This window comes from Coloeus monedula (assembly GCF_965178545.1).
Source record: "Coloeus monedula genome assembly, chromosome: 19".
NCBI lineage: Eukaryota > Metazoa > Chordata > Aves > Passeriformes > Corvidae > Coloeus > Coloeus monedula.
Genome location: NC_138799.1, coordinates 2842947 through 2870575, shown reverse-complemented (window position 1 = coordinate 2870575; position 27629 = coordinate 2842947). Strand labels below are relative to the sequence as shown.

The window sequence follows — 27629 nt, the reverse complement described above, 5'->3', positions numbered from 1 at the left end:
AGTTCACAGCTCTCCCATACATATTCCCTTGGGGACAGCAAGGCTGAGTGAGACCTTTCAACAGATTAGCTCTGCCACACTGTTTAAAGCAGCTTTGAATGTTCAGCTGAGATGTGCTTAACCCCAAATCCAGCATCTGAAAGCGCCCTTCCTGTGCCTTCCGGCTGGGTCCCAGCTTGGCAGGGGGGTTTGTCCCTAATAATGTAAACACAGCCATGCTTTGAAGAAAATTTGAATCCAGACCTGAGCTTGAGCCCATCTGTAATCACTCCTTGATTTTGCTTTCCTCAAATCTGCACTTTTGAGTACTGAGGAAAATGAGTCATCTCTCCTTCAGTAGGTTCTCCTCTTGCAGCCACCTGCTCTTTAAAAAATCCTTAAAAGTCCTTTAAAATCGCTGCTGTTTGTGCCTGGGTTGGTAGCCGTGACAAGCAAATATTTAAAGTGAATTTAGAAGGAAGTGTCTGAAGTGACTGTGTAGAGTCTCATCTTTGAATTGCTCCTTGAGGAAGGCAGTGGAGCTTTATTGGGGTTCAAGTGTTTGAGTGTACAGAGCTGTTTCCAGAACCTGTATCTCCAGTCCTGCCACATTAGGTCAGAGTAGTTACTCAGTGACTTCTGTTTTCAGAGGAGTGTGAAGCCTTTGCTGCAGAAGATTTATGTTTCCATTCGACATTATACAATATTTTCCTCCCAGATTTCAGTGAAGTTCTGCTCTTTCTGAATTGTAAACGCAAAAAAAAAAAAAAAAAAAAAAAGAAAAAAGAAAAAAAAAGAAAAAATTACTGTTCAGAATGTTCTCTCTTGAAAAGATGTTTGCTTTTCACAGCTCAAACAGAAAACAGCTCAGTGCATCCAAAAGCTGCCTCACCCTTTGAGCGTGTTCCCAGATCTCAGCCAAGAGCACTACTATGGAATAGCTGTGAGTAGCCGGAAGAGCATTGTGGGGATTGAGATGCAAATGAGCAAACCAAGCAGCCCCCTTCGCTGCAGAGGTTCCCTATCTCCTGCTGCCCCTCACTTTTGAACTGGGGGAGGCTCAACCTGGGCATTGCTCCGCAGCCACGATCCCTGGCTCTGCACCCACAGTGCTTGGCTCTGCAGCCACGAGCCCGGGCTTTGCTCACTTGTAAGGCTCAGCAGCTTGGGTAGGATGAAAACTGTGTCAGCATCAGGAAGGCGTGGAGGACAGGAGGGGCTTTCAAAGTCCCCGTGTTGCCATTACTTTTCTGGGTCCCGAGAACTAAATGCCACTGCTTTTTCTGAGTTAAAAGGGGGGGAATAAAAGCCAGAGGTAGTCGCCACTGCAAAACAGCACACTCTGTTCCCTATCTTAAAAGTTCACAGTTTTCAGGCAGTTTCAAAAGTTCCAGAGTGTAATGTGAGCTGCCTGGGCACTTGTTTATTTTATCAAATGCAGGGAGTTCGAATATTGCAAAGGAAATCAGATACAGTAGGTTGGGGGCATGCAGAGGGTTGCACATATAAACACTCTGAGGAATAAAGCAATACGGTGTTTTCTCTGGATGCTTTTCTTTCCAGAATGAGGCAAGGAAGCAAAACATTCTAACCAAACCTCCTTCTAAAGAAATAATCAAGGCGCTGAGCTCTAAAGCCTGTATTGCTGCACATGACTGGGAGAATAAGGCATTTTGCATTACTGCGTGTTGTCATCACTTTGCTCAGTGTTGTCCCTCCGTGCTAATTATATGTTTACATGCATTGCATCATTGGGCAGAATTACTGTAATTATGTTAATGCTTCATAATCAACAGAACACAGTACCTGTAATTTACCAAACAAAAAGGACATGAAAAGGTAAACCCACAAATGGAAAGGGATACATTGCAAAGGATTTAATCCTCGGTGCAGGAGCAGGCAGGAAGCTTTCAAGCTGGAATATCCTGCTTTAGCCATCGGATGCTCTCAGACAGCACCAGGGCACTTTGCAAAGTGTTTTAACAGGTACTAAGGAGGCTAACAGACCAAACTGTGAACAGGATGTAAATGTTTAATGCTCCTCCATGAACTCTCACCCAGAAAAATCTGAGCAGTGCCCTTAATAAAGCTGCATGACAGACTCTTGAAGGAACAACAGGAGACTAAGAAACTCACTGATCTGGAAATATTTTAAGCCCTCTCCTATCTGTGGATGTACAATATCAATCTCAACCCCCTTGTTGCTTCTTTGAAAAAAATTATGTGGCACTTGGCATATCAGAGCACAGTCTGTGTGCAGCTGGATCATTTTCCTCCTACCCCAATCTATGATTTTTTTCCCCATTTATCTTGGCCCGGGTAGTTTGGGCTTTGGACTGATTCAGCCCCTGCAGCTCCCTCACGTCCTGGAAGGCTTCGAAGGGCCTCTGTCACTAAGGGTTAAGTATCCAAAGTCAACAGCAGAATAAACAGGGACATTAAACAAGACAAGGAGTTATCCCGAGTGGTCATTAAGTGGGGAAGAGTAATACAAATAGGATCGAGTCCCAAGTGCTTCCTTGTAAGTGGAGACACAATCAAGTTTCAAGCAAAATCGTCAGCTTTCATCTACCAGGAATTGCGCCTTGGTGGAGATCCTGCTGCAAGCAGTCACCTGCTGCAGAGAGGTGCAGTGTGGGCACCCAGGGCTGCATCCCGGGGACAGACTGCGGGTCACTGCGGGCACCCAGGGCTGCATCCCGGGGACAGGCTGCGGGTCACTGCGGGCACCCAGGGCTGCATCCCTGGGACAGACTGCGGGTCACTGCGGGCACCCAGGGCTGCATCCCTGGGACAGGCTGCGGGTCACTGCGGGCACCCAGGGCTGCATCCCGGGGACAGGCTGCGGGTCACTGCGGGCCGCCCCCAGGGCAGAGGGTGGGTTTCAGTAACTTTCCCGGCCAAACGAAACCCTTCGGTCCTGCCCGTCATCACCTCTTCCCCACACAGGGGAGCATGGGGGGGGGGCCCAGGCAGGGCAGGAGCGGAGCGGGCTCTCACCCCGGGCCAGGGCATCTGCCAAGGGGGCGAGGGGCAGCGGCGGAGCCCGGGACGGGCCGTACCCGCGGGCGGCCGCTGTTCCCGATCCGGCGCCGCGTTTTGCCGGCGCAGCAAGTGCCGGCCTTGCCGGAGGAGGAGCGGGGGAGGGGGAAGGGGGAGGAGGAGCCGGTACTCGGCCGAGCCGCTCCCGCCCCTCAGCTGGGAGCCCGCCGCCAGCCGGTGCGAGCGGCAGAGCCGAGCGGCGCCGCGCCGAGCCGGGATGCGGGAGCCGGGGATGGGGTAGCTGCGCCGCCCTGCCGCGCTCCCCACCATGTAGGCGAGCCCCGGGCGCTGCGCACATCGCTCCCCGCCGCCTGCACCGCGTTCGCACCGGGCCGGGGGGACCATGCGGAGCGCCCCGGTCGCCGGGCTCCTGCCGCTGCTCCTGGGGCTGCGGCTGCTGCTGGGCGGCGGCGCCGCGGCTCAGTACTCCAGCGACCTGTGCAACTGGAAGGGGAGGTGAGGTGACATCCTGCCCGGCCAGGGGGGAGCGGGGACTGGCACGTCCATCGCCGTCCCGCCGCGGGAAGGAGTTGATGCCGAACACAAAAGGGAGACGCTCCCGCTGCGGTGCCCGGCCGGGGCTCGGGGAACGGGGCGGCAGGCGGCGGACAGCCGGGGCCAGGGGCGGATCTGCCTCCCTCGCTCCCGGCGGGCTCGCCGCGAAGAGACGCTGGGCAGCGGCCCCCGGGCAGGGAGGGATGGAGGGACAGGAGCGAGCCGGGCTCCCTTCGGCGGGATTGAGGGGCCGGGGCGGGCTGGGCTCCCCTCGGCGCTGTTCGAGGGGCTGGGAGAGGGAGGGCGGTGCCAAGTCCGCCGCGGAGAAGTTTCTCCCCGCGACCATCTTCGCCGCGGCTCCAGCGCTCGGCGGAGGCGGCGACCGCGCCCGGGGAAGCAGCGAGGCAGCCCCGCTGGGACCGGCCCGGGATGCGCTGCACCTGCGGAGCGCTCCCGCCGCAGCCAGCGCGTCCCTCCCCGGGGCTCCTGCTGGCTCCCGTCCCCTCTCTTCCCTTCCCTCCCCCTCCGTGCGCGTCCCGCACTCCGCGCTCAGCCGCGCCGCAGCCCCGGGGCTCGCTCCCTCCTCCCGGGCACTCGCCCCGAGGAGATGATGGTGATGGTGATGAGCTCTGGGAGCAGGGGCTGGCACGGCGGCCGCGCTCCTGGTTTATTCTAATTGCACCGGTTGAGAAACCTCTCCAGTTCTCAAGTGTTTATCTCCCAAATTATCTTTCCTTTAATTGCTTGTAATATGTTTAACGCGTGTGGTTGGGTCTGTGACCTTCTCCTCTCTTTATAGGTTTAAAAGAGCAACTCTGCTCAACTAGCAAGTGTTGCTGGGTCAGACTGACTTGAAGAGTAAAATGGTTCAACTCTAGTAGACTCTTCAGCTCTGACTTTCTTTAACGTAAAAGTTTGGCCGGCCTTTATCGGTGTTTTGGAGTAGAGAGGATTCAAAGTGGGGAAACAATTGGATTGACTTTCAGCATCACGATTTCTTATCTGTTGCTGTCTGAAACACGGTGCTTGTTATTTACTTTTTTTTTTTTTAGTTTTCTTAATAATTGATGCATAATTAATAGCAGTGAATCCACTTGAAGACGAGTCTGCTTGATAGGGATCAAACCTCTGGCAAACTCCTAATCGTGTCATTTTTCTTTACCCAAAAAACTGCTGAAAATGCTGTATCTGCTTTCATTCCAAAGCATCCCAGCTGTGGTACTTACCTGGACCTTACCACCTGGTACTGCAGCAAGTATTTTAAAAGAGTGGTGACAAACCCCTGCAATTGTGTCCTGTTTGGCTCTTATTTTTGTCCTGTTTTCTTAGAGCAAGCAGTGACCACTCATGTCACCTGAGCAGGGTTGGAATAAGCAATGCCTTGAGTATCAACTAAGGGGGTGATGCTTGAGGAGGGGAAGTGAAATCTTGTAACTGAGTTTGGGATGAACCTGGTGATGCCAGCTTGGATTTACTCACCTGCTGTTGTTCTGGTGAGCTGAAGTGGTGACAGCTTCATGATGAAGCTTTTGGATGGGCAGGGAAGGAAAAGCACAGTTTAGTCTGGGTGGTTTGACTTGTGTGAGAGTTTTGGAGTCCAGGTGGGCTGGAGTCTTGGGAGGGGATAAAGTAACCCCAGCTGACTTAGGCCTTACTGGTGGCAAACAGGGGTTGTCAGAAATGCTGGTGGTGTTAAGGCCATTCAGTATAATCTGATTTGTCCTAAAACCACAGCAATTAAAAAGGAAAGTAATTTGAGGTACCAGTAAATGTAATTAATTAAATATTTCTATGTGGATCCTAAGAACTATATGGGTTAGAAAGAACTTTTTTTTAATGGGGAATATAATATTTTTGAAGTCATGTGATGATTTTTATATTGACTGTTAGGAAAAGTTATGAACTAGAATGCCAGACAAAGTCTTTCTTGCCCACTGTCATAGGTTGTGCTGGTGGATTTGGGAGTCATATCCTCTTCTGTAGTAAACCTCAAGATGTTTTCTCACCTTTATACACTTGTGTATATTAAAAACAACAGTCTTAAAACCAAAATGTTCTGGATATGTTTCTTTTCCCTATTAGCTTGTGGAGAAGTGATGAGCTTATACCTCTGAGTAGGATGAAGAGCTTCACTAGGGTTCCTATAGATATCCCTGATGCTTCCAGGGAACTCTGGTGCAATGCACATCTTGACACCTGCAATTAAAGTACAGGCCATAATAACATCTTAATAAATAGCTTGTCAGAGAGCTTCCAGGAAAGCTTTGTTCAGGAGAAAGCAGAAACTTCATAATGACATGTCTGGTTATTACTTTTGCTGTAACTTCAGGTTTTTGTGCTGCAATGGCCTCTTGATGCTTTGGGCAAAAGGGAGTCGGTGACAGGCTGAGGATATGCTGGCCTGGCATGTTGGACTGCAATCTGTAGTACAGAGAATTCAGCTCTTATGTCGCTGCTTTTGTCCATCAATCTTGCCCTTGGTATGGTGGATGCTCTGAGGAATTCTTACTGTTCTCTAGACTGTCATCTCTTATTAAAATCTCCAAGTTAGGAGCAAAAGTTCCCTGTGTTCATTGCAGGGTGCAGGGAGGACATGGGTACTTCTAGGGCTCTTCAGGACATTTTTAGTAGAGTAAATAAATAACTTAAGTAGATAGTGTGAATATTCCTCTCTTTTTCTTTAAATAACGCCTGTTCCACATTGCAGCATAACAGCTCACTGCAGTGATATTGTAACAGGTTTTTCAGGGCAAACGTAAGGGGATGGCTGAAGCCAGGAAGGGAGACAGCAAGGAGACAGATGCAGTGATTCAGGATGTCCTCATGGATTGGTATGAGGAAGTAGCTGTAGAAATAGCTTGTTGTAGAAATAAGTCCCAATAAACAGCACACATTTAAAACAGGTGATGGATGGCTCATCCATCATTGCAACCATGAAACATCTGCCCTATGTCCTTGCCATATAATCAAAAAACCAAAACCAAAGTGAGCTTGGGAGAATAAAGTCTCCCAGGTCTCCCTTGCTGTGTGGACATGGTGTGTGTGATGAGTGGCTAGTGAGAGCTAAACCGGGCGTTAAACAGTCTCTCAAGTGTGATGACAAATCATTCTGACCGAAAGCAAAGCGACAGGTTTTACTGGATGATGATGGTTGCTGTTAAATAATGTGAACATGTATTTTGAAATCTGCTTAACTTTTGAGTCATCCTTTATTATAAGGCTTAATGTGTGCAGGTACTTGTGCTTGATGTATCTAATGGCATCACTCTTGCCTGTGGGATATAATTGGCTTTCAGAAGATAATTTCAGAGTCCACCCTGTTTTTTGTTTGAACAGTGTGAATGTTTGAACAAAATTAACGTAGCTTTTTTTTTTTTTTTTTTCTGGCAGGAATTCACTGCCTCAGTGTTGTTGGGATCACTTGCAACAGAAGTTTCACTGCATGAGTTCAGAGTTTTGCTCCTGGTGTCTTCCTTCTGTTTAAGCACTCAGGCTGGAATGTGCCAGTCTAAGTCATGCAAAAGCTCTGCAGCTTGTTTTGATGGCTTGAGTAGGGGCAAGTGATGTGTGAGGGTAACTTTCTGCCCCTTTGCTGAGGGATAACCTTTACACTGTTTAATTTTATTTATTTGTGGCTTGCACATAAACAGACTGCTGTGTTTTCTGTTGAGTGGCATCATGTGTGTGCTGTGGTGAAAACTGATTTTGTGGACCAGATGTGGATTTACAGTCAACTTGAAATATCCCTTTGCAAGTAAAGTTTCCTGAATGTGTTAAGTGCTACTGAATTTGAGGGCAAGAGACTAAAGGTTAAAAACTTGTCCCTCTTTTCTCCTCATCTGTGTTCTTGATGTGGCTTTCAAGATTCTTCCAAAGCACATGTTTGGAGGCTCTATTGTTATTAAATATGACTTTTTTTCTTTCTGAGCTTCCTCATATAACCTTTATCAAGTGGGTCACACCGACGCTCACAATAATGAGTCACGTCAACAGTAAATGCAAACCATATGGTTTATTTTATTTCCCTTTTACACATTGCTTCTAGTTACTTTCTAAGTGCTGACTTGAATTTAGACCCTCTTCAGTACCCGAATATATCTTTGGGATGGGGAACTGTGTATTTGGAGGTTTCTGTTGAGGAACCAGAACTTGATGTCATCACTTGCACTACACTAAAATATGTTTTTGCCACAGATTTCCTGTGTAACCTCAGACAAATCACTTAACCATTTGAAATTATTTTTTCCCTGTCTTGATTCATCTGCCTATAAGTGGGAATGTTGTAAAACTTCCCTAAAGTCCTGCAAAGCAGACCTGTGAGGTGATGGAGAATCTGGTTTTGGGTAGTCCTCTACAGGCACAGGATAAAAGATGCTTGTGTTTGGGAAGTAGCTGCTCGGAGCGTAGGACGAGAAACAAGCTTGGTGCTGAAGTGATTTGCTCATACTCTCTTAATAGGTTTGTGACAGGACAGAGACTGGGACCAAAGGATTTTTCCCTAATGGCCCAAATCCTGCAGCCAATAAATCAGGCTTCCCACAACTTGTTCTTCAAGCTGCCGTGCCTGCACTGTGCAGTGTTGTACTGGGGCTTTGAGTCACTCTGGGTGAAGAGCTGGTGGGGTTGATCCAGCATCAATGGTAGGCAGCAGGGGTTGTTTGGAGCTGCCTTCAGCTTAGGCTGTGGGCAAACAAGCCATGGGGATTTACTACTCATTCTGCTTACACACGGTGGTTTGCTCTCCTCTCATTAGCAGCTGGCCCTGGGACCCTGTGCTGCTCTCCTATCCCATCTCTGTGGTCTCTGTGAAATGGTTGTTGGGGTGTTTGGTTTTGGCCATAGTAAATGGCCACATGTTCTCTTTCTTGCTGAGCACCCACAGCTGTGTGTCTTCTTGTAGCCCATCAGTGAAAGTGATAAACTGAGCTTAAACCTCATATTGGGGAGCAATGGAGGAACAAGCTCCTACCAAAAAAAGCAGCTCGCTTCAGTGCTTCCCCAGCTATGACTAAGGAGTGAGGTGTCTTCTCTCCTCTCCCTACCTCCCAGTGTGGAGACTGGGGCTGCCCAGTTGGGCTAGAGGGTATCAGTAGCACAGAGAGCATTGCTTTTGCTGCAGTTTACAGGGTGAGCTTGGCATCCCGCCCAGTTTCAGATCCATTGGGAATATAGACTTGGAAGGGGAACAAAGTGCTTGGAAAAAGGTGGAGTCTGATCTGTGAAGCTGGAGAACATGCTGGATTGAGCCACCAGGAAGGGAGTTTGAGCGTACGTGTTTTACTCAGTATGCACAGCTCAGCTGATGGGCAGTAACTGAGCCTGTAGTAATTTAATTGCTTTTGATCATGGGCTTATATCCTATTTAATTTTGAAGCCTATTACTAGTGGTTTGACATTTTCTTTTGGGGGATGATTTAAAATTGTCCCATAATATTAAGGCTGAAGTGTTGCAAGAGACCTGTGCTGCTGAGCTGGATGGGCCAACACCCAGTGATGTCCTGGGCTTCCTGCATTTGTTTGTCTTGAGGCTGGCATTCACATTGTTAGCTCTGTCATTTCTCTAACCTTCTCTTTCTTTCTTCCTCCAGTGGCTTAACCCACGAGTCTCACAGGAAGGATGTTGAACAGGTCTACCTCCGCTGTTCGGAAGGGTCAATAGAGTGGATGTACCCCACAGGAGCACTCATAGTCAACCTGCGACCCAATATTTCACCTGCCTCTTACAAACACTTGACTGTTTGCATAAAGCCCTTCAAAGACTCTGCAGGAGCAAATATTTATTTGGAAAAAACTGGAGAACTGAAACTCTTGGTCCGAGATGGAGACCGCAGCCCCAGCAGAGTGTATTGCTTCGGCTACGACCAGGGGGGCCTGTTTGTGGAGGCCACTCCTCAGCAGGACATTAGCAGGAAGATTACAGGCTTCCAGTACGAACTGATGAGCAAGGGGATAGCAGCTGATTTGCACACAGCTTCTGGTGAGTGCCGGGCTATTGTCATACATCCACGTCCTGTGTTGGATGCAGAACAGATGCTGAGTGAGGGAGTGAGCGGAAAAGTGGCTGGAGAGGAGTTTCGTGTGCTTTTAAGGGCATGTTTTATAAACAGAAATATTGCAGAAGAGTTGATTTGGTTTTTGTTTGGTTGCTGTATTTTGGGAGCTGGTAGCATAGGCTGAACTCCAGTGATTTGTTGAGGGCCACAGTGTGAAGGATTCTCCCCTTGCAGGGGTGGGGTGTGTCACAGGAGGTGGCTTTATCCTGCACTGAACTCCAGCGTGAACTGGGCTTCCCAGCCTTGCTGTAACACTTTTCTAGCTACTTTTTTACTCAGTTTTTAAGACCTCGCTGCATGTTTTGAATAATAAACATTTGAACAAGGAGGCACTCCTTTTCCTTGGTGGTTTTTTTTCCCCTTTGCAAGTAGTGCTACTTGCTGACCTAATTATTGCTTTTTCTCTTTTTGGTTTTTTTTTTATTTAAACAAGGAAAATGGTGTGTTCTTTCCTCAGCTTTCCATACTACATTCTCCTGAGCATTACTGTGCCATGGCAGAGCTCTTCAACACCGTGACGATACTTTAACAGGACAGTGTTGTTTTCTCTCTCAACCATTATGAAAAGCAAGTTTTGTAGTGGGGAGCTTTACTCCAATGAAAAGCTTATAGGAAAGAGGAGTGGACAAACTGGAAGCCTGTAAAGTCTGGTACTAAATAGCATTTGGAACAATGGCTCTAGGTGGGACCTAAGTGTGCTGAGCAATTAGTTTGAGAAGAAAAACTGGCGTTTTTGGAGGATGACAGGGAGAAAGGGGAATTCCCTTTAGATAGGTGGTATCTGGTTCATGCATCTTACCCATTCAGAATTGCCTCTAGCTTTTATCCCCAAAACCAAGGAGGGGGGATTTCCAGACTAGCCCAAGGGACAGCAGATTTAGGGTAGTTTGTCTCAAATGACCGCGAGGGTTTCAAGGTTTAGGTATTTTAAGTGGGGAACCAGATTTGTGGCAACCAGGTTTCTCTTTTGAAATGTGGGCTGCTTTTGCTCTTTTGGGTGATGGCAGCAGGAAGAGTCCTCAGAGCGCACTTGGGATGACTCAGCCCAGGGCAAACCCGATGTTTAGTGAGGCTGTGGAGCCCAAGGGCCCTATGTAGGCTGGCCAGACCCTGCCGTGCTGATGCCACATGCTCTGCCTGAGATGCTCCTTGATAAGCGGTGGTGTGACTAATTAAACTGCAACTGTGTGTCCCAGGGATATCTTCTCTGGGATAAGTGATTGCAGAACTTGTTCCATCCTCTCCTCTCCCCTGGCTGCTTTCCACACCAGGCTCTGGATTGTGTGTTTGTGTATTTGTGCAGCCCTGACAGTGTTAAATGTTGTCACGCCAGCTCGGATGGGGCTTTATTTTTGTGCAGCTCTGAGCTGGACTCAGCTCAGCTGAGCAGAGCTGGGCTCAGGGCTGATGCAGTAACCCCGGGAACTGACAGGTGGCAGCTTTGCCATTAAAACAAGAAAAATATAAACACAAATATTCCAAATTTTAAGTCACGGCCATCACTTTTGCCATGCTCACAACTGGTAGCTCATTATCGGGTGTTGTGTATTTTAAGCAGACTGCTCTGCTGCATCCAAAAAGTGCTGCTGATGAAGTGGGGTATCTCTGCAGAGCTGCTTTCCCAGTAAGATCATTTGTGCAAAGATGAATACACTGTGCAGAATGTCAGCTATGTAGTAAAATTCCATTGTAGAAGACATAAATACATTGTTTAATCAGTTATTTGGAGAATGTTCCCAGATTCAGTGCTGCTTTCTCTGCCAGGCTGTGAGGATGGAGACACAGGCTAATGAGAAGTTACTTAAACTTATTAAGAAAAGTCCTGTGCTTTTTTCTTTTCCAAAAAAAGTTGCAATTGCTTTTTCATGTAATGAAATAATATGACAGAAACACTGCTTGTCACTGCTGGGTTTAGTCTGCACTTAGATGGGGTTTCTCCTGAGCTTTGCTAGCATTGAGGACTTGCTGCTGACATCCTTTACCATCACAAGCCAGCACAAACTGCTGTGTTTTCAGAACTAAATGCTCTTCTTTACACATAAAATCTTGGAGGTTTTTAAAGCTGATGGGAGTACTTTTTCAGAGACTTTCAGAAGTCAAACTGAGGACTGAATCCAATTACAGCCTTCCTCTTTAATAGGCACTTTAAATCACTTTTTCAGTGACTGCTGTATTTTCAGCTGTAACAGACACTGGTTGAATTTCAGTGCTGTCTTATGAAACAATGTGGTGGGGAATCTGCTCCATTCTCCAAGTGTCTTGTTTGGCCAGAAGAAGCTTTTTAATAGTTCATCAGCAGAGCCTTCAGGGCAAACTAGGGATCTCTATTGTATTTTAAATTATTTCTCTTGCCTTTTTTTTTGGATCCCCAGACTCCAGGGAGGGGCTGCACGGGGTGAAAACACGATGAAAATGCCATACATGACTCTTTCCACTACACACTTAGATGAGCTCTATTTTCCTATAAATATCTGTATGTCTGGGGGAACTGCCAAATAGCTGCCTTGTGAGGCTTCCACAGAGCAATATATTTGAGGCTCTTTGCAGTTTGTGGACTTTCTTTCTTCTGGAGCCGCTCCTAGTTTTTCTGTGAAATCCCAGAAGAAATGCCCATTACTGAGCTGTTCGTTTGGAGGGGGAGTTTGCAATCACTGAAATCACTGGAGATTTCTTCACCGGAGAGGAGGCTCAAGTCAGAGGCAAGTGCTGACCTTAAAGGAGCTGGAAACTGGGTTTAAGGTTCTGCATTTCCCACCAACCTTCCTTCTGTCCCTTGTTTGCAAACGTGGCTGACTCTTTTTGACTGCTGCACGCTGGAAAAACGAGGCTGCTCGTGTCTCAGCTGCAGCTTGACAGAGTTTAGCAGAGCTGGCAGTAGGTGTGAAGAGGTGACAAAGATGTGAGATGCTGTTGCAGATGGGGTCTGAGATGTGCTGGGCAGAGGAAGCTGCAGTGCTTCTCCTGATGGCGGAGAGCTAAAAATCGTAAATATTGCATGATTTTCTTTCTACTTCAGAGTGGGGAGATGACTATCATAAAAGACCCAGGTGTGGGGCTCAGTAATCCAGCCCTTTCCTTGTGCAATAACTACTCGCTAACAACTTCTCCCTGCTTTCCCTAAATGCTCTGTTTGTTTCCTGGTGATAATTGTTGTACTCTGCCCTTGAGTTTACTCTCTCTTCCTAACCTGGCATCCCAGTGCTGATTAAAGGGTGTAAGTCATCTGTTTAATGACCTGTTGTGTCCTTAGAGTCCTGACATTGCAGGGTGCATCAACAAATCAACAATGCTTGGCATGGTGCCTGTGGTTTAATTAGAAATCCTCAAGTTTTATTAGTTTACAGCCATTCTTTCCCACTTAATCAGAGTCAAGCAAATAATTCAGTAGAAAACATATGCAGGTTCTGACCTGGCCTTTCCCTTTTTTTTGGAAAGGTTGAATGAGACAAGGCAGTCCTAACAATTTCTGGATTTTGGGGACTTAACCCTTTTCTTGGCTCTGATTCTGCCTTACCACATTCTCTCAAGATTTTCCTAACTGTAGGAAGAATTTGTACTATGCTGATAGATTTTAATTCAGGTGACATCTGGTACGGAAAGTTTTTTACTGTGATAGTAACAAAAAAAGTCAAAAAAACCCAAACCAGAACAAAACAAGTAGTCAAAAAAAGTGCATTTCTGTGGGGTTGTAGTTTCTTAAGATGGGAAGAGGAGTGAAGGCAAACATGCCACAGTGCTTGACATAATTTAGTGGGAGTAGTCCCTAATAAGGGTCACCTTGGCAATTCAGGCATCTTGATGGGTGTGTTCTCTCTTCATATCCAAAGTGATGGTTGACTGAAAGTGCTTTTGATTTCAGCTTCGGTTTTGGGTTGCACCCCGCTATCATTCCCATCCACGCTGATGGTCCATTAACTCCAGCTCATGCTTTGCAGCCTCAGTGTTTGTCCAAATGAAGAGCTGAGGCACTGTGACATTTTGGCCTGAGGCCATTGGAGAATCAGCAGAACTTGTTTAAGTCATTGAATTCTGTTGATTCTAATCTCTTCTGCTTGTGCTGGAAGAAAATACTCTGAGTATCAGCTATGCTGCCCATACAGGCAAGTAGGTGGAGGTTTTGGCAAAAGTGTTGTTTGGCCACTTAGTCCCTATGAGTTTTCTGGAGGTGCTGACCCACACGAGCTGCTCAGCTGTGCCTGGTTTAGGTCTGCCTTGCACCACAGCAGACTGCTTGCATTAAATTTCTATGATAACTGTGAAGGTCCCTTGAGTGTAATTTACTTTTTGAATGCTTCAGCTTTTGCTCAACTAATCTGAAACAAGAATCTGTAGGTTTGACTGAAGGTTTTGGAGAAGAAGGTGAATCCTCCTCCCCATCCCACCGAAGGACCTTTATTTTGTTACCTAAAGTCTGTGTTTCAAGAGTGTTGCATCAAACTCTGGGTCCAGCTTTGTTCAAGCTGTGTAGTTTGCTTTTCCCATTGCATACGCATGGGGATGGCTGTAATTTAGTTGTCAGAGCTGTACTGAAACTCCTTTCATTACCCACCTGCTTTTGTGTAGTAAAGAAGTCAAACTTTAACAAAAATGCCTCTTTATCTTGATGGCATCTACAGACTTAGTGCAGGTTCTATTAACTGTTTTATATGTTTCTTTAACAATGCTAGGTACCTGGCTGAGAATATTAATACATAGGAGGTACAGCACTTAGGTGGGCATCTGAAAAACAGGACAAAACTGGATAAATCCAGTTAAGTAATTAACAGTATTCGGCTATTTCCTGTATACTGTTAATTCACTGTCCTGAGGAAACAGATTGGAAATTCAGAAAGCTCGTAAGTATTTGGGCTATAGCAGTGTTTCTGCTAACAAATGGCTTTTTAAAGCAACCTTCTTAACTTTTGATCTTGAATGCAGTGTGTGTTTGGCAGGGGTGGGGCACCAATCTGCCCTATCTCTGCTGGTATCCTCGCAGGCTCTATTGTCATTCCAGTTTGTAGGCTCCTCATCTCATGCTTTCCTCTGGTTCCTCACAAATATCCAATCTTTTTCTTTATTTTTTTTTTTTTCTTTCTGTCTTGGAGGTTGGATGTGCTGCTTAGCTTTGTGACCTGAAGCAGCAGATCATAGAATCACGGAGTGGTTTCTGTTGGAAGAGACCTTTAAAGTCCATCCAGTCCAGCCCTCTGCAGTGTGCAGGGACACCTTCTGCTAGACCACATTGCTCAGAGCCCCATCCAAGCTGGCTTGCAATGTTTCCAAGTTTAGGGCATCTACCACTACTCTGGGTGTCCTGTTCCAGTATTTCACCATCCTCACACTGGTGTATTTTTCACTTCTTGTCAGAGTGGAAACTTTCTGGTGTTTTGTGCCAAGGCTGGTGAGCAGGAGGCCGTGCCCGGTGTGCCCGCTCTCAGCCAGGGTAACCGTGACTGTGCTCCTTGCTGCCGTGGGCAGAAGAGGTGATGGAAAGAGGCACTTGGAACACTTAAACTGGAAGTCCCCGTGACCTTTATGCTTAGCACAGGTTCTGCCTGAGTAATTGTGACCATCTGAGATGTTGGCACTGCGCTGTGTGGCAGAGTGGGAGCGCGCTGGGTGCTGCAGGGGGTCTGTTCCAGTACACCCCATCAGATCAGAAAAATGGCTTGCTTTGTATTTTTCCTCCTCCCTGTTTCCCGTGCAGGTTAAAACTCTCACACCTCTTGGGGCTGAGGGCTTAGAGCTAGATGGTTTTAAGGTTCCTTCCAACCCAAACCATCCTGTGGCTCAGAACAGGCTGATACTGCATTGCTCCCACTGGGGGTTGCAGGTGAAATGAAGCATAAACAGCGAAGCAGAGTTGAGGGATCTGCTCTGTAAGCCTGACACAAGCCTCACACCTTGCTGGATGGCTCACCTGTGCACTTAAAGCTTTGATGGCTTGTTTGCCTTTTCTCTGAAAGGTCATAAGCAAGCTTTAAGAGAAAAACACCAGAAAACGACCTTTATTGCAGTTTCTCAAAATACACTTCAATAATTGGCCGTATAAGGGATCCTTCTGCCACTCCTGTTATAGGATACAATATTTCAAATGGGTTTTTTGTCTGTGTGCTCCCCCTCCTTGCAGGAGTCTTTCCACACTAACTTTGTCTTTCCTATAGTAATGGCTAATCCCAAACTTGGTACAAAGTAACCATGAAAATATAAACAACATTCCCTAACCCTAATGTGCTAAAAACCCATTTAAAGCTAGTTTTTGAGGGTGTGTCACTGAACTGCGTGTCATGGATCAGCACCTAGCTGGCTCAGGCTGGCTGCAGTATAACACTGCCTGGAGTGGGATTAATTTTGAGAAGCTGGAAAGCTGCTCCAATTATTCATGTGCCTGAAGTGGTCAGGTTTGTGGTGAATGATTGACTGGGTGGGAGAGTTTGAGAACAAAGTTTTTGATTTTCTTATTTTTTCCTGTGTGGAATGGTTTCAAAGTGCTGTTCTGATGCTCAGGGAATGTACACGCTCTTACATCATCTTGAACTGAGCAAGGATGATGTTTTGGGGATCTGAGTCTGAAAAATATTGGATTAAGAAGTCTTCACCTAAAAGAAAGCCCCCACCAAAATTGGGTGGATGTCCTAATTCAATCTCTTGTTCTCCCAAGAAAATGGTTTTGCCAGCATCTTCTCTGGCTCTGCTTGCCCTTTGATGCTGTCGGACAGGAGGTGGTTTTGCAGTGGGCAAAGGAGGTGACAATGGGGCTGCAGTGATAAATACACAGCTGCAGGGGAGAGGGGGAAGCAAATAGCTTATTTTTGCTAGACTGGCCACAAATGCCGTTAGCTTATTTCTCAACTCAGTGGGCAGTCAAAACCAATAAGCAGTCAGGTGTATTGTCCGGGCAGCTGGGGCTCTGCTCTGCGCTGACCTTTGTGTACCACCAAAGATGGGCCCACAAACAGAGCTGCAATCCAGCCCAGTTGCTTGGCAGTCTTTAATAATGCTCTGTGCTTGCTCTGCAAAACTGTTTAGTTTGCTGATTCCTGAGGCTCTAGTTAAGGAAGGGATGAGAGGGCGGGGAAGCTGCATTCCTCTTCCCACTTACTGAGACGTGGGCCAAATCTTTCCTGTGTTGGGAGTCTTGGTTTGCAGGACAGAAAATCTCTTTCACCTTAATCTGTGCTAGAAGCCAGAAAATATTCACTGTAATATTGCACAGATACTTGGAAGATATCCTGGACCTAAAGCTGTGATATGTTCTGTCTGACCTTGGGAGGTTTAATACTGGGTCAGAAAAGCTGCTGCCCTATGAAGCCTTGATCCAGGTAACCTTTGGTGCTGGTTCAGATTTGTGGAAGGATTTTTTTTTGGTTTTGTATTGCGTGGGCACCTCCTGACTCCTTTATGGGATTTGAGCATTAACTCCTGCAATGGGCATCACCTCTGGTGTTTGCCCATATCCTTTCTGTATGGAAGCCCTGGGAGAGCTGGAGTGATCAGAGGTGCTGGGATACACACACAGAGCTTGTCTGGCATTCCATTGCCCTGTCTGCCTCCCAGGATCATTCCTGTTTGTACAGGATGCACCTCTGCCCCACCAGAACTGCCGGTAGCTTTACACCAATTTCTTCTGTCTGCAAGTGGATGTCGGAAATTTGAGAGGAAAAAAATGTTCCTATGTGAAACTGGTGAATGAACTTTGTAGGATCGAGCACTGTGTGTTTTTAAGTAGGAGTAGGTGATACATCTCAAAGCTTTTACTGTTGCAAATGAAAAATCTTAGGTAGCTTTTTTTTTTTAGGCTAACTGAACAATGTTGCAGCATCGCGGATCTCTCGGGTAGACGTAGCCCTTCTCAAGAGTGGGCTGGTCAAATAAACATGGTTTTATAATGAAAACTGGCCTTGTTCCTTCAGAGCTCTCCCACATACCAAAAAGAATTTGATTCCTAGAAACAGGAAGGAGAAGGACCTGTGTGGAGCTGAGTGCATATACGCTTTTTTTTTTTAAAGTCTCACTTAATCTTTGATCTGTCATTACTCTACTCCCAGGGTTTAACTTTAACCAGCCACTTGGTTCTTAATTCTATTCCTCTGCTCCATAGGAGGCATTAATGGACCGGACCGAAGAGGAGGGAGGGAGGGAAGGCTTTGTGCTCCTGGCAGGTTTCCAGCCTGGTAGTAGGTGCTGGCTCCAACCTCTCCTGTAGTCCTGGCAGGGGCAGGGAGAAGTGCTTGGCTGCACAATTTCCCCAGGGCATGGAAGTGAAAAACACCTTACTTGTCCATTTTCTGCTGTGCAAGCACTGCATGACATCTCAGCTGAGTGCTGTGCTAGCTATGGGAGACAAAGCCCAACAAGACATCAAAAACGTTATAACTTCACGTTTTCCTTGATCTGACCCGTGCGAGCTTTTACAAGGCTTTGGCATGACTTTTTCTTTAGAAGCAAGAAGAAATATTTTCAGTGTGAATTTTGGGAGGGGATGAGCCAAGCCATAAATCTTGGCAGGTTTTGAGTCAGGGGAAGCATTTGCTTTGGTCCTGTAGGGCGGGCGGGCAGCGCAGGGGTGCGATGCTGCAGCTGCCTGTGCTGGCACGTTCTCGTGGGCTGACAGTGAGGGACACTCAGCCCCAGCCCTTCTGCTGCAGGTCAGAGGGGATCAGAGGAGCCCCTCAACCATCCAAAGGCACCTCTGACTTCCAGCAACTCGTTTCTCCTCATGCTTCCCATTCCTAATCCCCCTTGGGCAGTAGTGGTTAAGTTTGAGGAAGGAGAAGAGGTATTTTCTGTGAGATAGACAAATAGAGCTGCTTTTTTATGGCTTTATAGTGGTGTCTTGTGCACGTAGAGCAGGAGAAATTCCCAACAGTTATCTTGTTGCCATCTTTTCCCTCTAATTGCAGTTAGGGAGGGAGAAGGGGAAAGCAAAAAAAAAAAAAGATGTGTACAGGTGCTGCTTGCCCAGGAATGTGAGCTGGTGTGGTTGCAGAGACACTTCTCGTTTGCTGGGCCCTGCTGCAGCAGAGCAGAGAGAGGAATTTAACTGGACATCTGATCTGCTGAGTAGGGCTTTTTGGATGCAATATATTGCAGACTTGACTGTAATGGAGGGTTTTTACAGAGCTGTGATGCAATGGGTAAGTGTAGGAGCTGAGCTGGGGGTTGGCACTGATCCAGTCACCGTTGTGTCTCTGCCCACCCCAGTGCTGGGGTTTGCCACAAAGGAGAAAGAAGAGAGACAGAAAGAAGTGTCTTGAAGCTATGATACTTCTCATCATTTCTCCTGGGTTGGTGCAACTCATGCATGGAGGTAGAGTTTAATAATGTCTAATGCTGCTTAAATAAAAACTGCTCTGTGGGTTTTTCATTCCTTTTGTTTTGTTTTAAATTTTAAACAAATGGCTGTGTTTCTAGCTGACCTTTCAGCTCATTTGTTAGAATGGCTGCTGCATCTTGGAACAGCAAAAAGGCATCAATCCCAAAGGATCCTTACGTGCTCTGTGTCTGCTGAGCCAAGTTTCAATTTGAAAGCTGTTGCAAATGGAGCTTGCCTAGTACCAAATCTCTTCCTCACATTGTTTACATAAATAGTTAATCTTTGGTACTTAGGGACTTTAATACCCTCTTGGAAGACAGTTCTGTGAGAAGATAAATTTCTGGTTTATGATCTCTTGTCCTAACGTTTCTCGGAACACAAAGGTCATCACATCTCTAATGGTGAGGTTTTACAATATGCTTTTTTTATTCTTTCTTTGCAGGAAGGAAGTGGTATTAACTCTATTCTCTTGGCACAGTCCATGCCACAGCCTGCGAAAGTCTGCATTTCATTAAACTTATTTGCAGGTTTCAATCGTTCTTGGCCAGTGTCTGTATTTTCCAAGTTACTTCTGGAGACTTGTACACGTGTGCAAGTTGAACTGAGTGTTAGAAACGAGCTAAGGCAAGGAATGGGAATTGACACTTCCTTTTCTGAGGGCATAAAGTCACCAGTATCCCCTCTTCATCTAGAGAGGTGAGGGAAGGATGTCCATTGCAGCATCGTGATGTTGTTTCAGCTGCTCCATCACCACCTTGTCCTGTACCAAATCTTGGCTGTGTTGTGCCTGTAAGAAGAAGGAAACCTTCGAGTTTTGTTTCTGTGCTCATGATCCTTGTTCCAAGTTGCCTCTTCTGCTCAGCACAGGGGCTCAGATTAATTTTCTAGCAAATTGAGGGATGAACACTTCTGCCTTCAGAAGAGCGCTAAACTCTCTCACTGTGTTACTCATTAAGCTTGTATTCATCAGAGAAGCACAGTCCCTTTGAAAACCTCATTGTGGCCTTCCAGTGCTTAAAGGGAGCTAACAAAAAAAAAAGAGAGAGTGTCTTTTTGCATGGGCAGATAATGATAAGATAAGGGGTAACAGTTCTAAACTAAAGAAGGAGAGATTTAGATTAGATGTTAGGGAGAAATTCTTTACTCTGAGCATAGTGAGGGTTACTGCTGAAGCTGTGGCTCCCCCATCCCTGGAGGTGTTTAAGGCCACGTTGGATGGGACTTGGAACAACCTGGGATAGTGGAAGGTGTTCCTGCCCAGAGCAGGGGGTGGGAACAAGAGGATCTTTAAGGTCCCTTCTATCCCAAGCTGTTCTGTGATTCCGTGGTCCCATGTCTGAGGCTTATTGATCCAGAGAGCTGGGAGCAGCACAAGTCCAACCCTCCTGTTTGTTCCCTGACTTGGTGTTTTCCTACTGACATGCTGGAAAAAGTGCAGTGCTTGCAGAAAGCCCTGTAATCCTATCCCATCCAAAGACAGGAAAACCTTGTAAAACAAAGGAGTGATGAGAGCACTCCTCTGTGTGTTGTGACAGGGTGTCAGTAATTTCCAGGCCAGCTGTGGAGAGGTTCTGTGTCTTCTGGCCCTGTTTTCCCTCACTGTGTGGCTGCAGGTATTATGTTAAATGCAGGTGTGCTGGATGCAGCTCTGCTGGCCTCAGCTCGCAGCCAGCACGTTCCTTTTAAATACGAGATGCACTGACAGTGCAGATGCATTGATGTAGTTTTAGGTGGTGTTTCGGTGTGGGGGTGGTGAGGGTTTTGAGGTTGAATGTTTTTTTGGCTTGCTCAGGAAGAGCTTTCTGAGGTGGTGAGGAAAGTTGAGGTGTATCAAGAAAGCAAAGGACTAGTCACAACCTGGTAAACCAGAGTGGTTATCAAATTCTTGTCCACCCCCACTGCAAAGCAGCAGATCTTTTTGTTTGGGATATGAGCTGTGGGAAGTTTGCATCATGGACAAAATGCCCCTTCAGAGAGGAAGCACAGGTGTACTTAAGAAGAAATAATTACAAGGATTTATTTCACTTTATAATTAGTTAAAGCAGGATCAGGGCCAGATTTAATTTTTTTTCTTGCTCTTATGATGTTTGCCCCTAAACTCTTGTCTCCCAGCTAAATCACTGTCCTGTAAGCAATTGAGACATAATAATTTTTGCTTAGGACACAGAAAAATAATGGAGAAACGCACCATCATTGGAGAAACCACATCTCTATTTTTAGAATCTGCTCTCGAAAGTCTGTACTCTGTGTTTCCAGGAAGGAGACTCATCCCATGATGCCCTTTCCAGTACGGGTGCTGCCAGCAAGAGCTGCCAATTACAGAGCTGCCAGCAAGAATTTGAAAGGTGTGGGTGGGTTTCCTTTGTGCCCTTGGAACGAACGCTGATGTCAGGCTGAGGGAGGTGGGTCTGTGGCCCCACACGGGTGTGGCTGGAGGTGCTGCAGTACAGGCTGGCTGGGCTTAAATCAACCTGGGCTGCAGCAAAACCCACCTGAATGTCTTGAAGAGAAAAGACTGCTTGTTTTAATCAAAAGATTTAAACCTAAAACTAGCAGAAAATAACTCTTCAACCCTGCCTGGACCTCCTTGGTAGCTTTTGGTGCTTAAAAGGTCTGATTGCTCATCAGAGGGTTGCTCAGAAGTACTGAGGTGTGGGTGATGCGTGCCACGGAAGTGCAGATAAGGAGCTGTGTGTTTTCCTCTCTCACCATCCACACCTTCACCACACCGCACGCGTGCGCCCGCTTCTTCATGAAACCAAAGGGTATTCCTCGGTGAAGTGGTTTTCTGCAATTACTTTGTGTTGAACATTTTCACTTCTGCTTAAAATGTGTCTCTTCCTGTGCGTGCTGCCGGCACAGGGGTGGATGTTCAGCACAGCCTACCTGGGGACATAGGATGGAGGTCTTTTGGGCTCACTAAGGGGAGAGTGGGATGGTGTGGACAGCCCTGCAGCACGGCTCATCGGGTGTTCTCGACAGCTGTGAGGTTGTGGAAGTGTGCTGAGAAAAATCGGGACAGGCAGAGGAAACTTCTTGCTTGTGGGTTGGAAGCTGGTTTTGGGGTAAGGTCAGGTCAGTCAGACCCATGGGTGGCTGTTGAAACACAAATGTTTCAAAAGAAGAGCAGGCCCCTTCATGTGGTTTCTGTGACGCCTGCAGCCAGAGCCAGCACGTCTCGGTTGCGTGTGTCCTGCAGGGAGCTGTCATCCTCAGCGATGGCCCCTCCATAACCCCCACCTCCTCTTTTCCAAGGAAGGAAGGGGGTTACATGCACACAAACCAAGGGAGGAAGGACTGGAGCTGTGTGTGTGAGCTGAGAGAGGACAGGGACCCCACCCAGCGCTCCTGAGGCAGAGCGCTGAACTGCAGCACTAAAGGGGCACTCAGATCCACCCACAATATTGGGGAAAATCCTGTCCAGACAGCCCAACTCCCTCATGCTGGCAGAGCTGGGGACCACCTGAGGCTCGTGGCATCTCCTCAGGGCACATCCCTCTCTCTTACCTCGCGTTTCTGCCTCCCCGTGGAGAGGTCCAGGAGAGGACCAGCAACGTGTCTGACAAAGCTGTTGGCCAACAAGTGCGGTCTATTGTTAGCATCGCCTCGTCCTCCTCAGTAACACCAGGTTCAGAGGGCAAATCGCTCAAAGCAGCTGGGACATGACTGCTGGCTCGTGAGGAATGATGTAATTACATCTCCCTCTGCGGGGAGGTGAATAGAGAGGCCTTTGGAGGCACTGGGCTGGGGGTTGGAGGGAGAGGGCTGCCTCAGGTTACTTCAGGTCAGGATACTGTCAAAATCCATCAAAGGCTCTCCCAGGAGAGTCGGCAGCCGACGTGCACAATGCAGGCTTTATGCCACCGGTGGTGGAGTTGAGTTATAGGCATCTGGGCTTTAGAGGACTTCAATAAAGCGTTGCTTTTCTATCTTTTTTTTTTTTCCCCACCTTTCCCCTGCTGCTGTATGAATTAAGGCTCTTTGGCTCATGGAGTTTAAAGGAATTAGAGCAGCTGACGTTGATATTGTTATTGCAAGTTCACAGGCTGGCTTTTGGATGCAAGAACCTGGGCAGCCCTCGAGACATCCCCAGGGAGTCAGGATCTGGCAAACACAGCTGCCTTGTTTAGAAACCAGGCCCAGTTCCCCAGAAAATGAACATCTTCACCTGCTGTGCACGAGTGAAGTGCTTTTCTTGGTTGGTTTTTTATTTTTTTTTTTAGTTATAAGGATGCTTCCTGTTCTAGCCTGAGGTGTGTGTGTTATTTTGACCTATGGATGGAGGAGAGCACCTGCTGCCCAATCCAAAGGGAATGAGTGCTGAACTTCAGCTAAAGTCACGAACTTTTGTGTTAAACATGCAGATTCCTTCATGGCTGTGATTCAAAAGAAAGCGTAGGCATTGCCACCTCCTAAGGATTTAGTTTCTTTTATGAGGCTTTATAGGAATGAGGCTTTGGTTGTAGCCAGTGGATGTTATTTGCTTTTTAATGGTCCATTTACCTCAGCAGTAATCCTTCACAACTTGCTTCCCATCTGTGCTTCCATACCTTGTTTTTGCCACTTGCAAGATCTATTTGATACTCTGTGAATGCAGATGTGGGAGTTGTCCCACAGAAGAGGATTTTTGGTCTTCCTCTGTCTGGAGCTGCAGAGATGGGTGGTGGAAAATGGCTGTTAGAGCAGCTCACATGCCCCCACACTGCTATGAGTCAGCTGGACCTGAAGCAGGTTTTAAGTAATGATCTAGTGTGAGCAATGCTGAGCATTTTAAATTTCCTTTTGTATTTAAAAAGGCTGCAGGATTTTGCCTAGGGTCCACAATTAAAATGATTTGGTTCTGTGTACACATGGAGATTTGTTCATTTGATTTATTACTGTGTCAGTCTATTTAAGTGGAATGAACCACTTTTAAAGCATTTTGGTTTTCATCTTTAGTGCTGTTGCTTGTGTTGCACTCCTCTGGAGAGCAGAAATGCCGTAGTCATTTTGGTGTTTTCAATTTTCTGGTGGGGTTGGATGGACTACAGAGATGTCTGGCCTAAACCAAGACTCAAAAAGGCTGAGATGCCTTTTTATTATGAGGTCTTAGCAGAATGAAATATAAAGCCAGCTGTGGGTTTAGAGGATGTCCATCAGCTGTACTTTGTTTTGGAGCTTGTGTCCATGTGAGAATGCCAAGGGATTTGTGCAGATTTGCAAGTTCCCTCTATTTGGTTGATCTAAGTCAAGTCCTCATTTGGCCAGAGGGAGGCTGGGGAAGAGGGACTTTTTCCCTGGATGGATTTAATAGGTGCCATGAATGAAACAACTCCACAGCAGGATGTTTAGGGACTATAAGGCTTGCTCAGGGAAGTGGTGGAATCACCATTCCTGGAAGTGTTTGTATGGATATGGCACTTGGGGACAGGGGTTAGTGGTGGGCATGGTGGTGCTGGGTTAATGATTGGACTTGATGATCTTAGAGGTCTTTTCCAACATGAATGATTCTGGAATTCTATTACAATTTTCTTTGTCAGGTGAAGCTTCTGCGTTTGGTCTAGCCATAGATCAAAATCTCTTGAGTCTAAAGCTTGAAGTATCTTTAGCCTGAATTTATTCTAGTACTGCAGTTATGTCCAGGCTTCATCTGGTTCTGCATTTCTCATTATATTAAACATTTTCCAAACTTTCCCGAAAAAGAGAGCTGAAATAGCATGTGGGGAAAGAAGGGCAGGGAAAGCTGGCTTGTTTCTGAAAGCCCTGGAGGCATTCAAACTGAACAGAAATGTGATTGATCCAGATGCTATTTTTCCTATTCCTTGACTCTTCTTTTGGAGCTTTTTAAGCTCCTTGAATGATTCCTTCAAATATCCCTGCCCAGAAATGTGCATTTTACATTTCCTTTAATCCTATTAAACAGCGTGTTACACTGTGTATGAATCATCTGACTGGAGCAAATCTGGTGGATTTGGTTCAATAATCCTTCTTTCTGGATCACTGCCTTTCTGGGTCCTTGGAAAAAACAAGAGATTTGCCGTGTCTTGTGTCAGAGAGTGGCTTGTGCTGTCTGACAGGAGGGCTGAGGGAGCATCGGAGGCACCAGCTGCGTGTTGTGGAGTCAAGCTTAAATCTGCTTTCAAGTGCAATGGATAAACTTTGGGAAGCAGGTGGGGGGAGAGGAAGGCCGTGACTATTTGGGAATCTGGTAACTAAGTGTTTTCAGATGCTGAGGTTCAAAAGCTGAATTTTTTGGGGGTGGGGAGAAGCGTGGTAGCTTCAGTTTGCAGTTTGGTGGTGGACTGTGTGATGGAATCTCATCTTCCAGTCGTCTCCAGCAGGAGCCCTGCTTTGCTGGAGTCTGTGCCTGATCCAGGGTTTCCATTTTTCTGAATGATGTGTTGAGATGACACCAGGTGACAGACAAGGTTCTGATCCCTGTGCCACTGTGGACAGACTCACTGAGCATCGCCAGGCAGGGCAGATCCTGATCATAAGCAAATTCCTGAACTCAACAGGGTGTTATAGAAACATCTGTATTGCAACTACAGCACCTTCTCCTCAGAAATATCTGGCTGAGTACAAAGAGGAGCCACATTCTTGCATTGATTAGATTAGTGCAGATATCCAAGTGTTTCCAGCAGTACAGGAAATGGTCTTTGTGCTGCTTGAGCTCAAACAGATATGGGCTCGAGTTTCTGCTTTGCCTCAACGCCCTCCAACACATGCATTGGGGTTTTTTCCTCCCCTCTTTGCCTCCCCCATTCTGTAACCTCCTGGATCTTTGATGTGGTGATGACTAAATGGCCCGACAACACTTGATAGAAACTGTAAGAGAGAAGCTTATCAGAGTATAGAAGACACATGATCTGAAAGCTTTGGAGTGAATTTACAGCAGAGCACCTTGCAAATGCACCCAGTACCAAAACAGGTTTTGCATAAGTGCAGTGAGTGTGTGCAGTGTTTGCTAGACAATCTATCCCAGCAGGATTGGTAAAGAGATCCACATTCCTGCTTGGGTACAAAAATCTCACCGAGGCTCTGGGGTTAACTACACTTCTTGGAGTGGAAGAGATGCCAGGCAGATCTTTGGACTGATTGTGCCCATGTTGTGTGTGTTCGTCAGTCACATTTTTGTTTAGTTTAAATGGTTTATTTATTTAAATTTCTTTATTTAAACCTGCTGTCTAGTCCTTTGCTAATTCTGACTCTTCCTGCCCAGCTCCCTGCCGACCCTGCAGTGACACTGAGGTCCTCCTGGCTGTCTGCACTAGTGATTTCGGTGAGTTGTTGTCTCCCCTATTCCTTCTCCTCCCAGTACCAGTGTGGCACCCATGAACACCAACAGACACCTCCTTACCTGTGGCAATCTCCACCAGCAGTAAGTGTGGTCTAAGGGTGCTGGGTACACAGAGAGTTCTGAGGACCTCAGAACTGTCTGCCCAGCTGGCACCACCCCAGGGTGGACAGAGTGACACAGCAACCATGGCAGAAGGTCAAGGATTTGGGTGCATCTAGGAGAGGCCATTACTTGTTGCCCTACAGTGTTGGTTGACTTGACAAAAGACCGAAAGTTTCAATAATTGTCTATGCTTCCCTTTTAAAAGGGAAATTAGCATTAGCTGTATCTGTAATGACTGAAGAACAGAAAGTAGGTTGTCAGGGAGAATTTGGCATATGTCTTCTTGTTAGAATTCTTCTTCATGATTAATGCTATTTTTCTGATGTAATTCTTTTTCTGTTTAAATTTACTATGTGTCTGCTCTTTGCTGGACAGATTACAAATATAAACTATAAAAAAATGCAAATATATACTGGTGGTTACCAGATAATCTTAACTCCCAAAATAACAAAGAACCAAAACTTGGGCTGCTGTAGTGAAGTCAGTTCCCCTGGCTGCACAGGCCTGAGTTTGGACCAGGGTCTTCCGAAGCATTTTTGAGTAATTCATCCTTAAAACCTTTTTCTGTTTCCAGTGATCAGAGGCTCCATTCAAAACGTAACGAACGAGGCAGAAGAGCAAGAATCCATAATTCACGTCCGTGTCAACAAACTGTACAGGCAGAAGAGCAAAGTCTTTCAGCTGACAGGGGAGAGTGGGAACTGGAGAGGACAAATAAAGACCTTGCTCGAGTGTGGGGTGAAGCCAGGAGATGGAGACTTCCTTTTCACGGGACGTATGCACTTTGGGGAGGCCAGGTTAGGCTGTGCCCCTCGTTTTAAAGACTTCCAAAGGATGTACAAAGAAGCAAAAGACAAAGGGCTAAACCCATGTGAGATTGGCCCAGATTGAAACCCCCTGTTTGGCTGAAGATCTCTTTTAGCATTTGGCCAGGAATATTTCCTGGCTGCAGTGGAAACTCTGAACAAACCTGGTAACTGAGGCTGGGCAGACCTGGAGGCTGAGACCCCACAGCCTGCAGTGCTCACAGGCTAATGGAAGCAACAGAGGTACGAGCTCAGAGGGCTGCCAAGCAAGAAAGGCTGGATTTTTAACCAATCTTGTCCTTATGAATTAAGTTATTATATTTTTTTAGTGACTTCCTTAGGAAAACAAACAAAGAAAACTCCCATGTCTTAATAAAAAAAAAAAAAAACCCAAATGAAAGCCAAGATGCCTTTGTATCTTTTTAATACTAATTTTTAAAAATGTCTTAAGCTGATGTAGCATTTGGTATGGCGTATTCTGTATAAATGGCCAAGAATGTGATAGAGCACGGTAAAACATCTTAACATTGATGCTTTGTAAAAAGCTTGGTGTACAATTCAAAGTTGTTTCTTATGAC

General features: G+C 46.5%; 1 protein-coding gene across 1 annotated transcript; it reads left to right on the top strand.

Moving 5' to 3' along the window:
• Nucleotides 1-3222: 3222 nt before the first annotated feature.
• On the top strand, nucleotides 3223-27629 carry METRNL (meteorin like, glial cell differentiation regulator). Its single transcript, XM_082293933.1, has 4 exons — nucleotides 3223-3477; nucleotides 9105-9493; nucleotides 26066-26125; nucleotides 26820-27629. Exons 1-4 carry the CDS (start codon nucleotides 3365-3367, stop codon nucleotides 27134-27136), a joined length of 879 nt encoding a protein of 292 aa, XP_082150059.1. The 5' UTR covers nucleotides 3223-3364; the 3' UTR covers nucleotides 27137-27629.

Excerpts from the sequence above, each read along its gene's own strand:
- METRNL (XM_082293933.1), top strand. The coding sequence starts at position 3,365 with ATGCGGAGCGCCCCGGTCGCCGGGCTCCTGCCGCTGCTCCTGGGGCTG. Across the intron at positions 3,478-9,104 it reads CTGTGCAACTGGAAGGGGAG|TGGCTTAACCCACGAGTCTC; the intron begins GTGAGGTGACAT and ends TTCTTCCTCCAG. Across the intron at positions 9,494-26,065 it reads TGATTTGCACACAGCTTCTG|CTCCCTGCCGACCCTGCAGT; the intron begins GTGAGTGCCGGG and ends CTTCCTGCCCAG.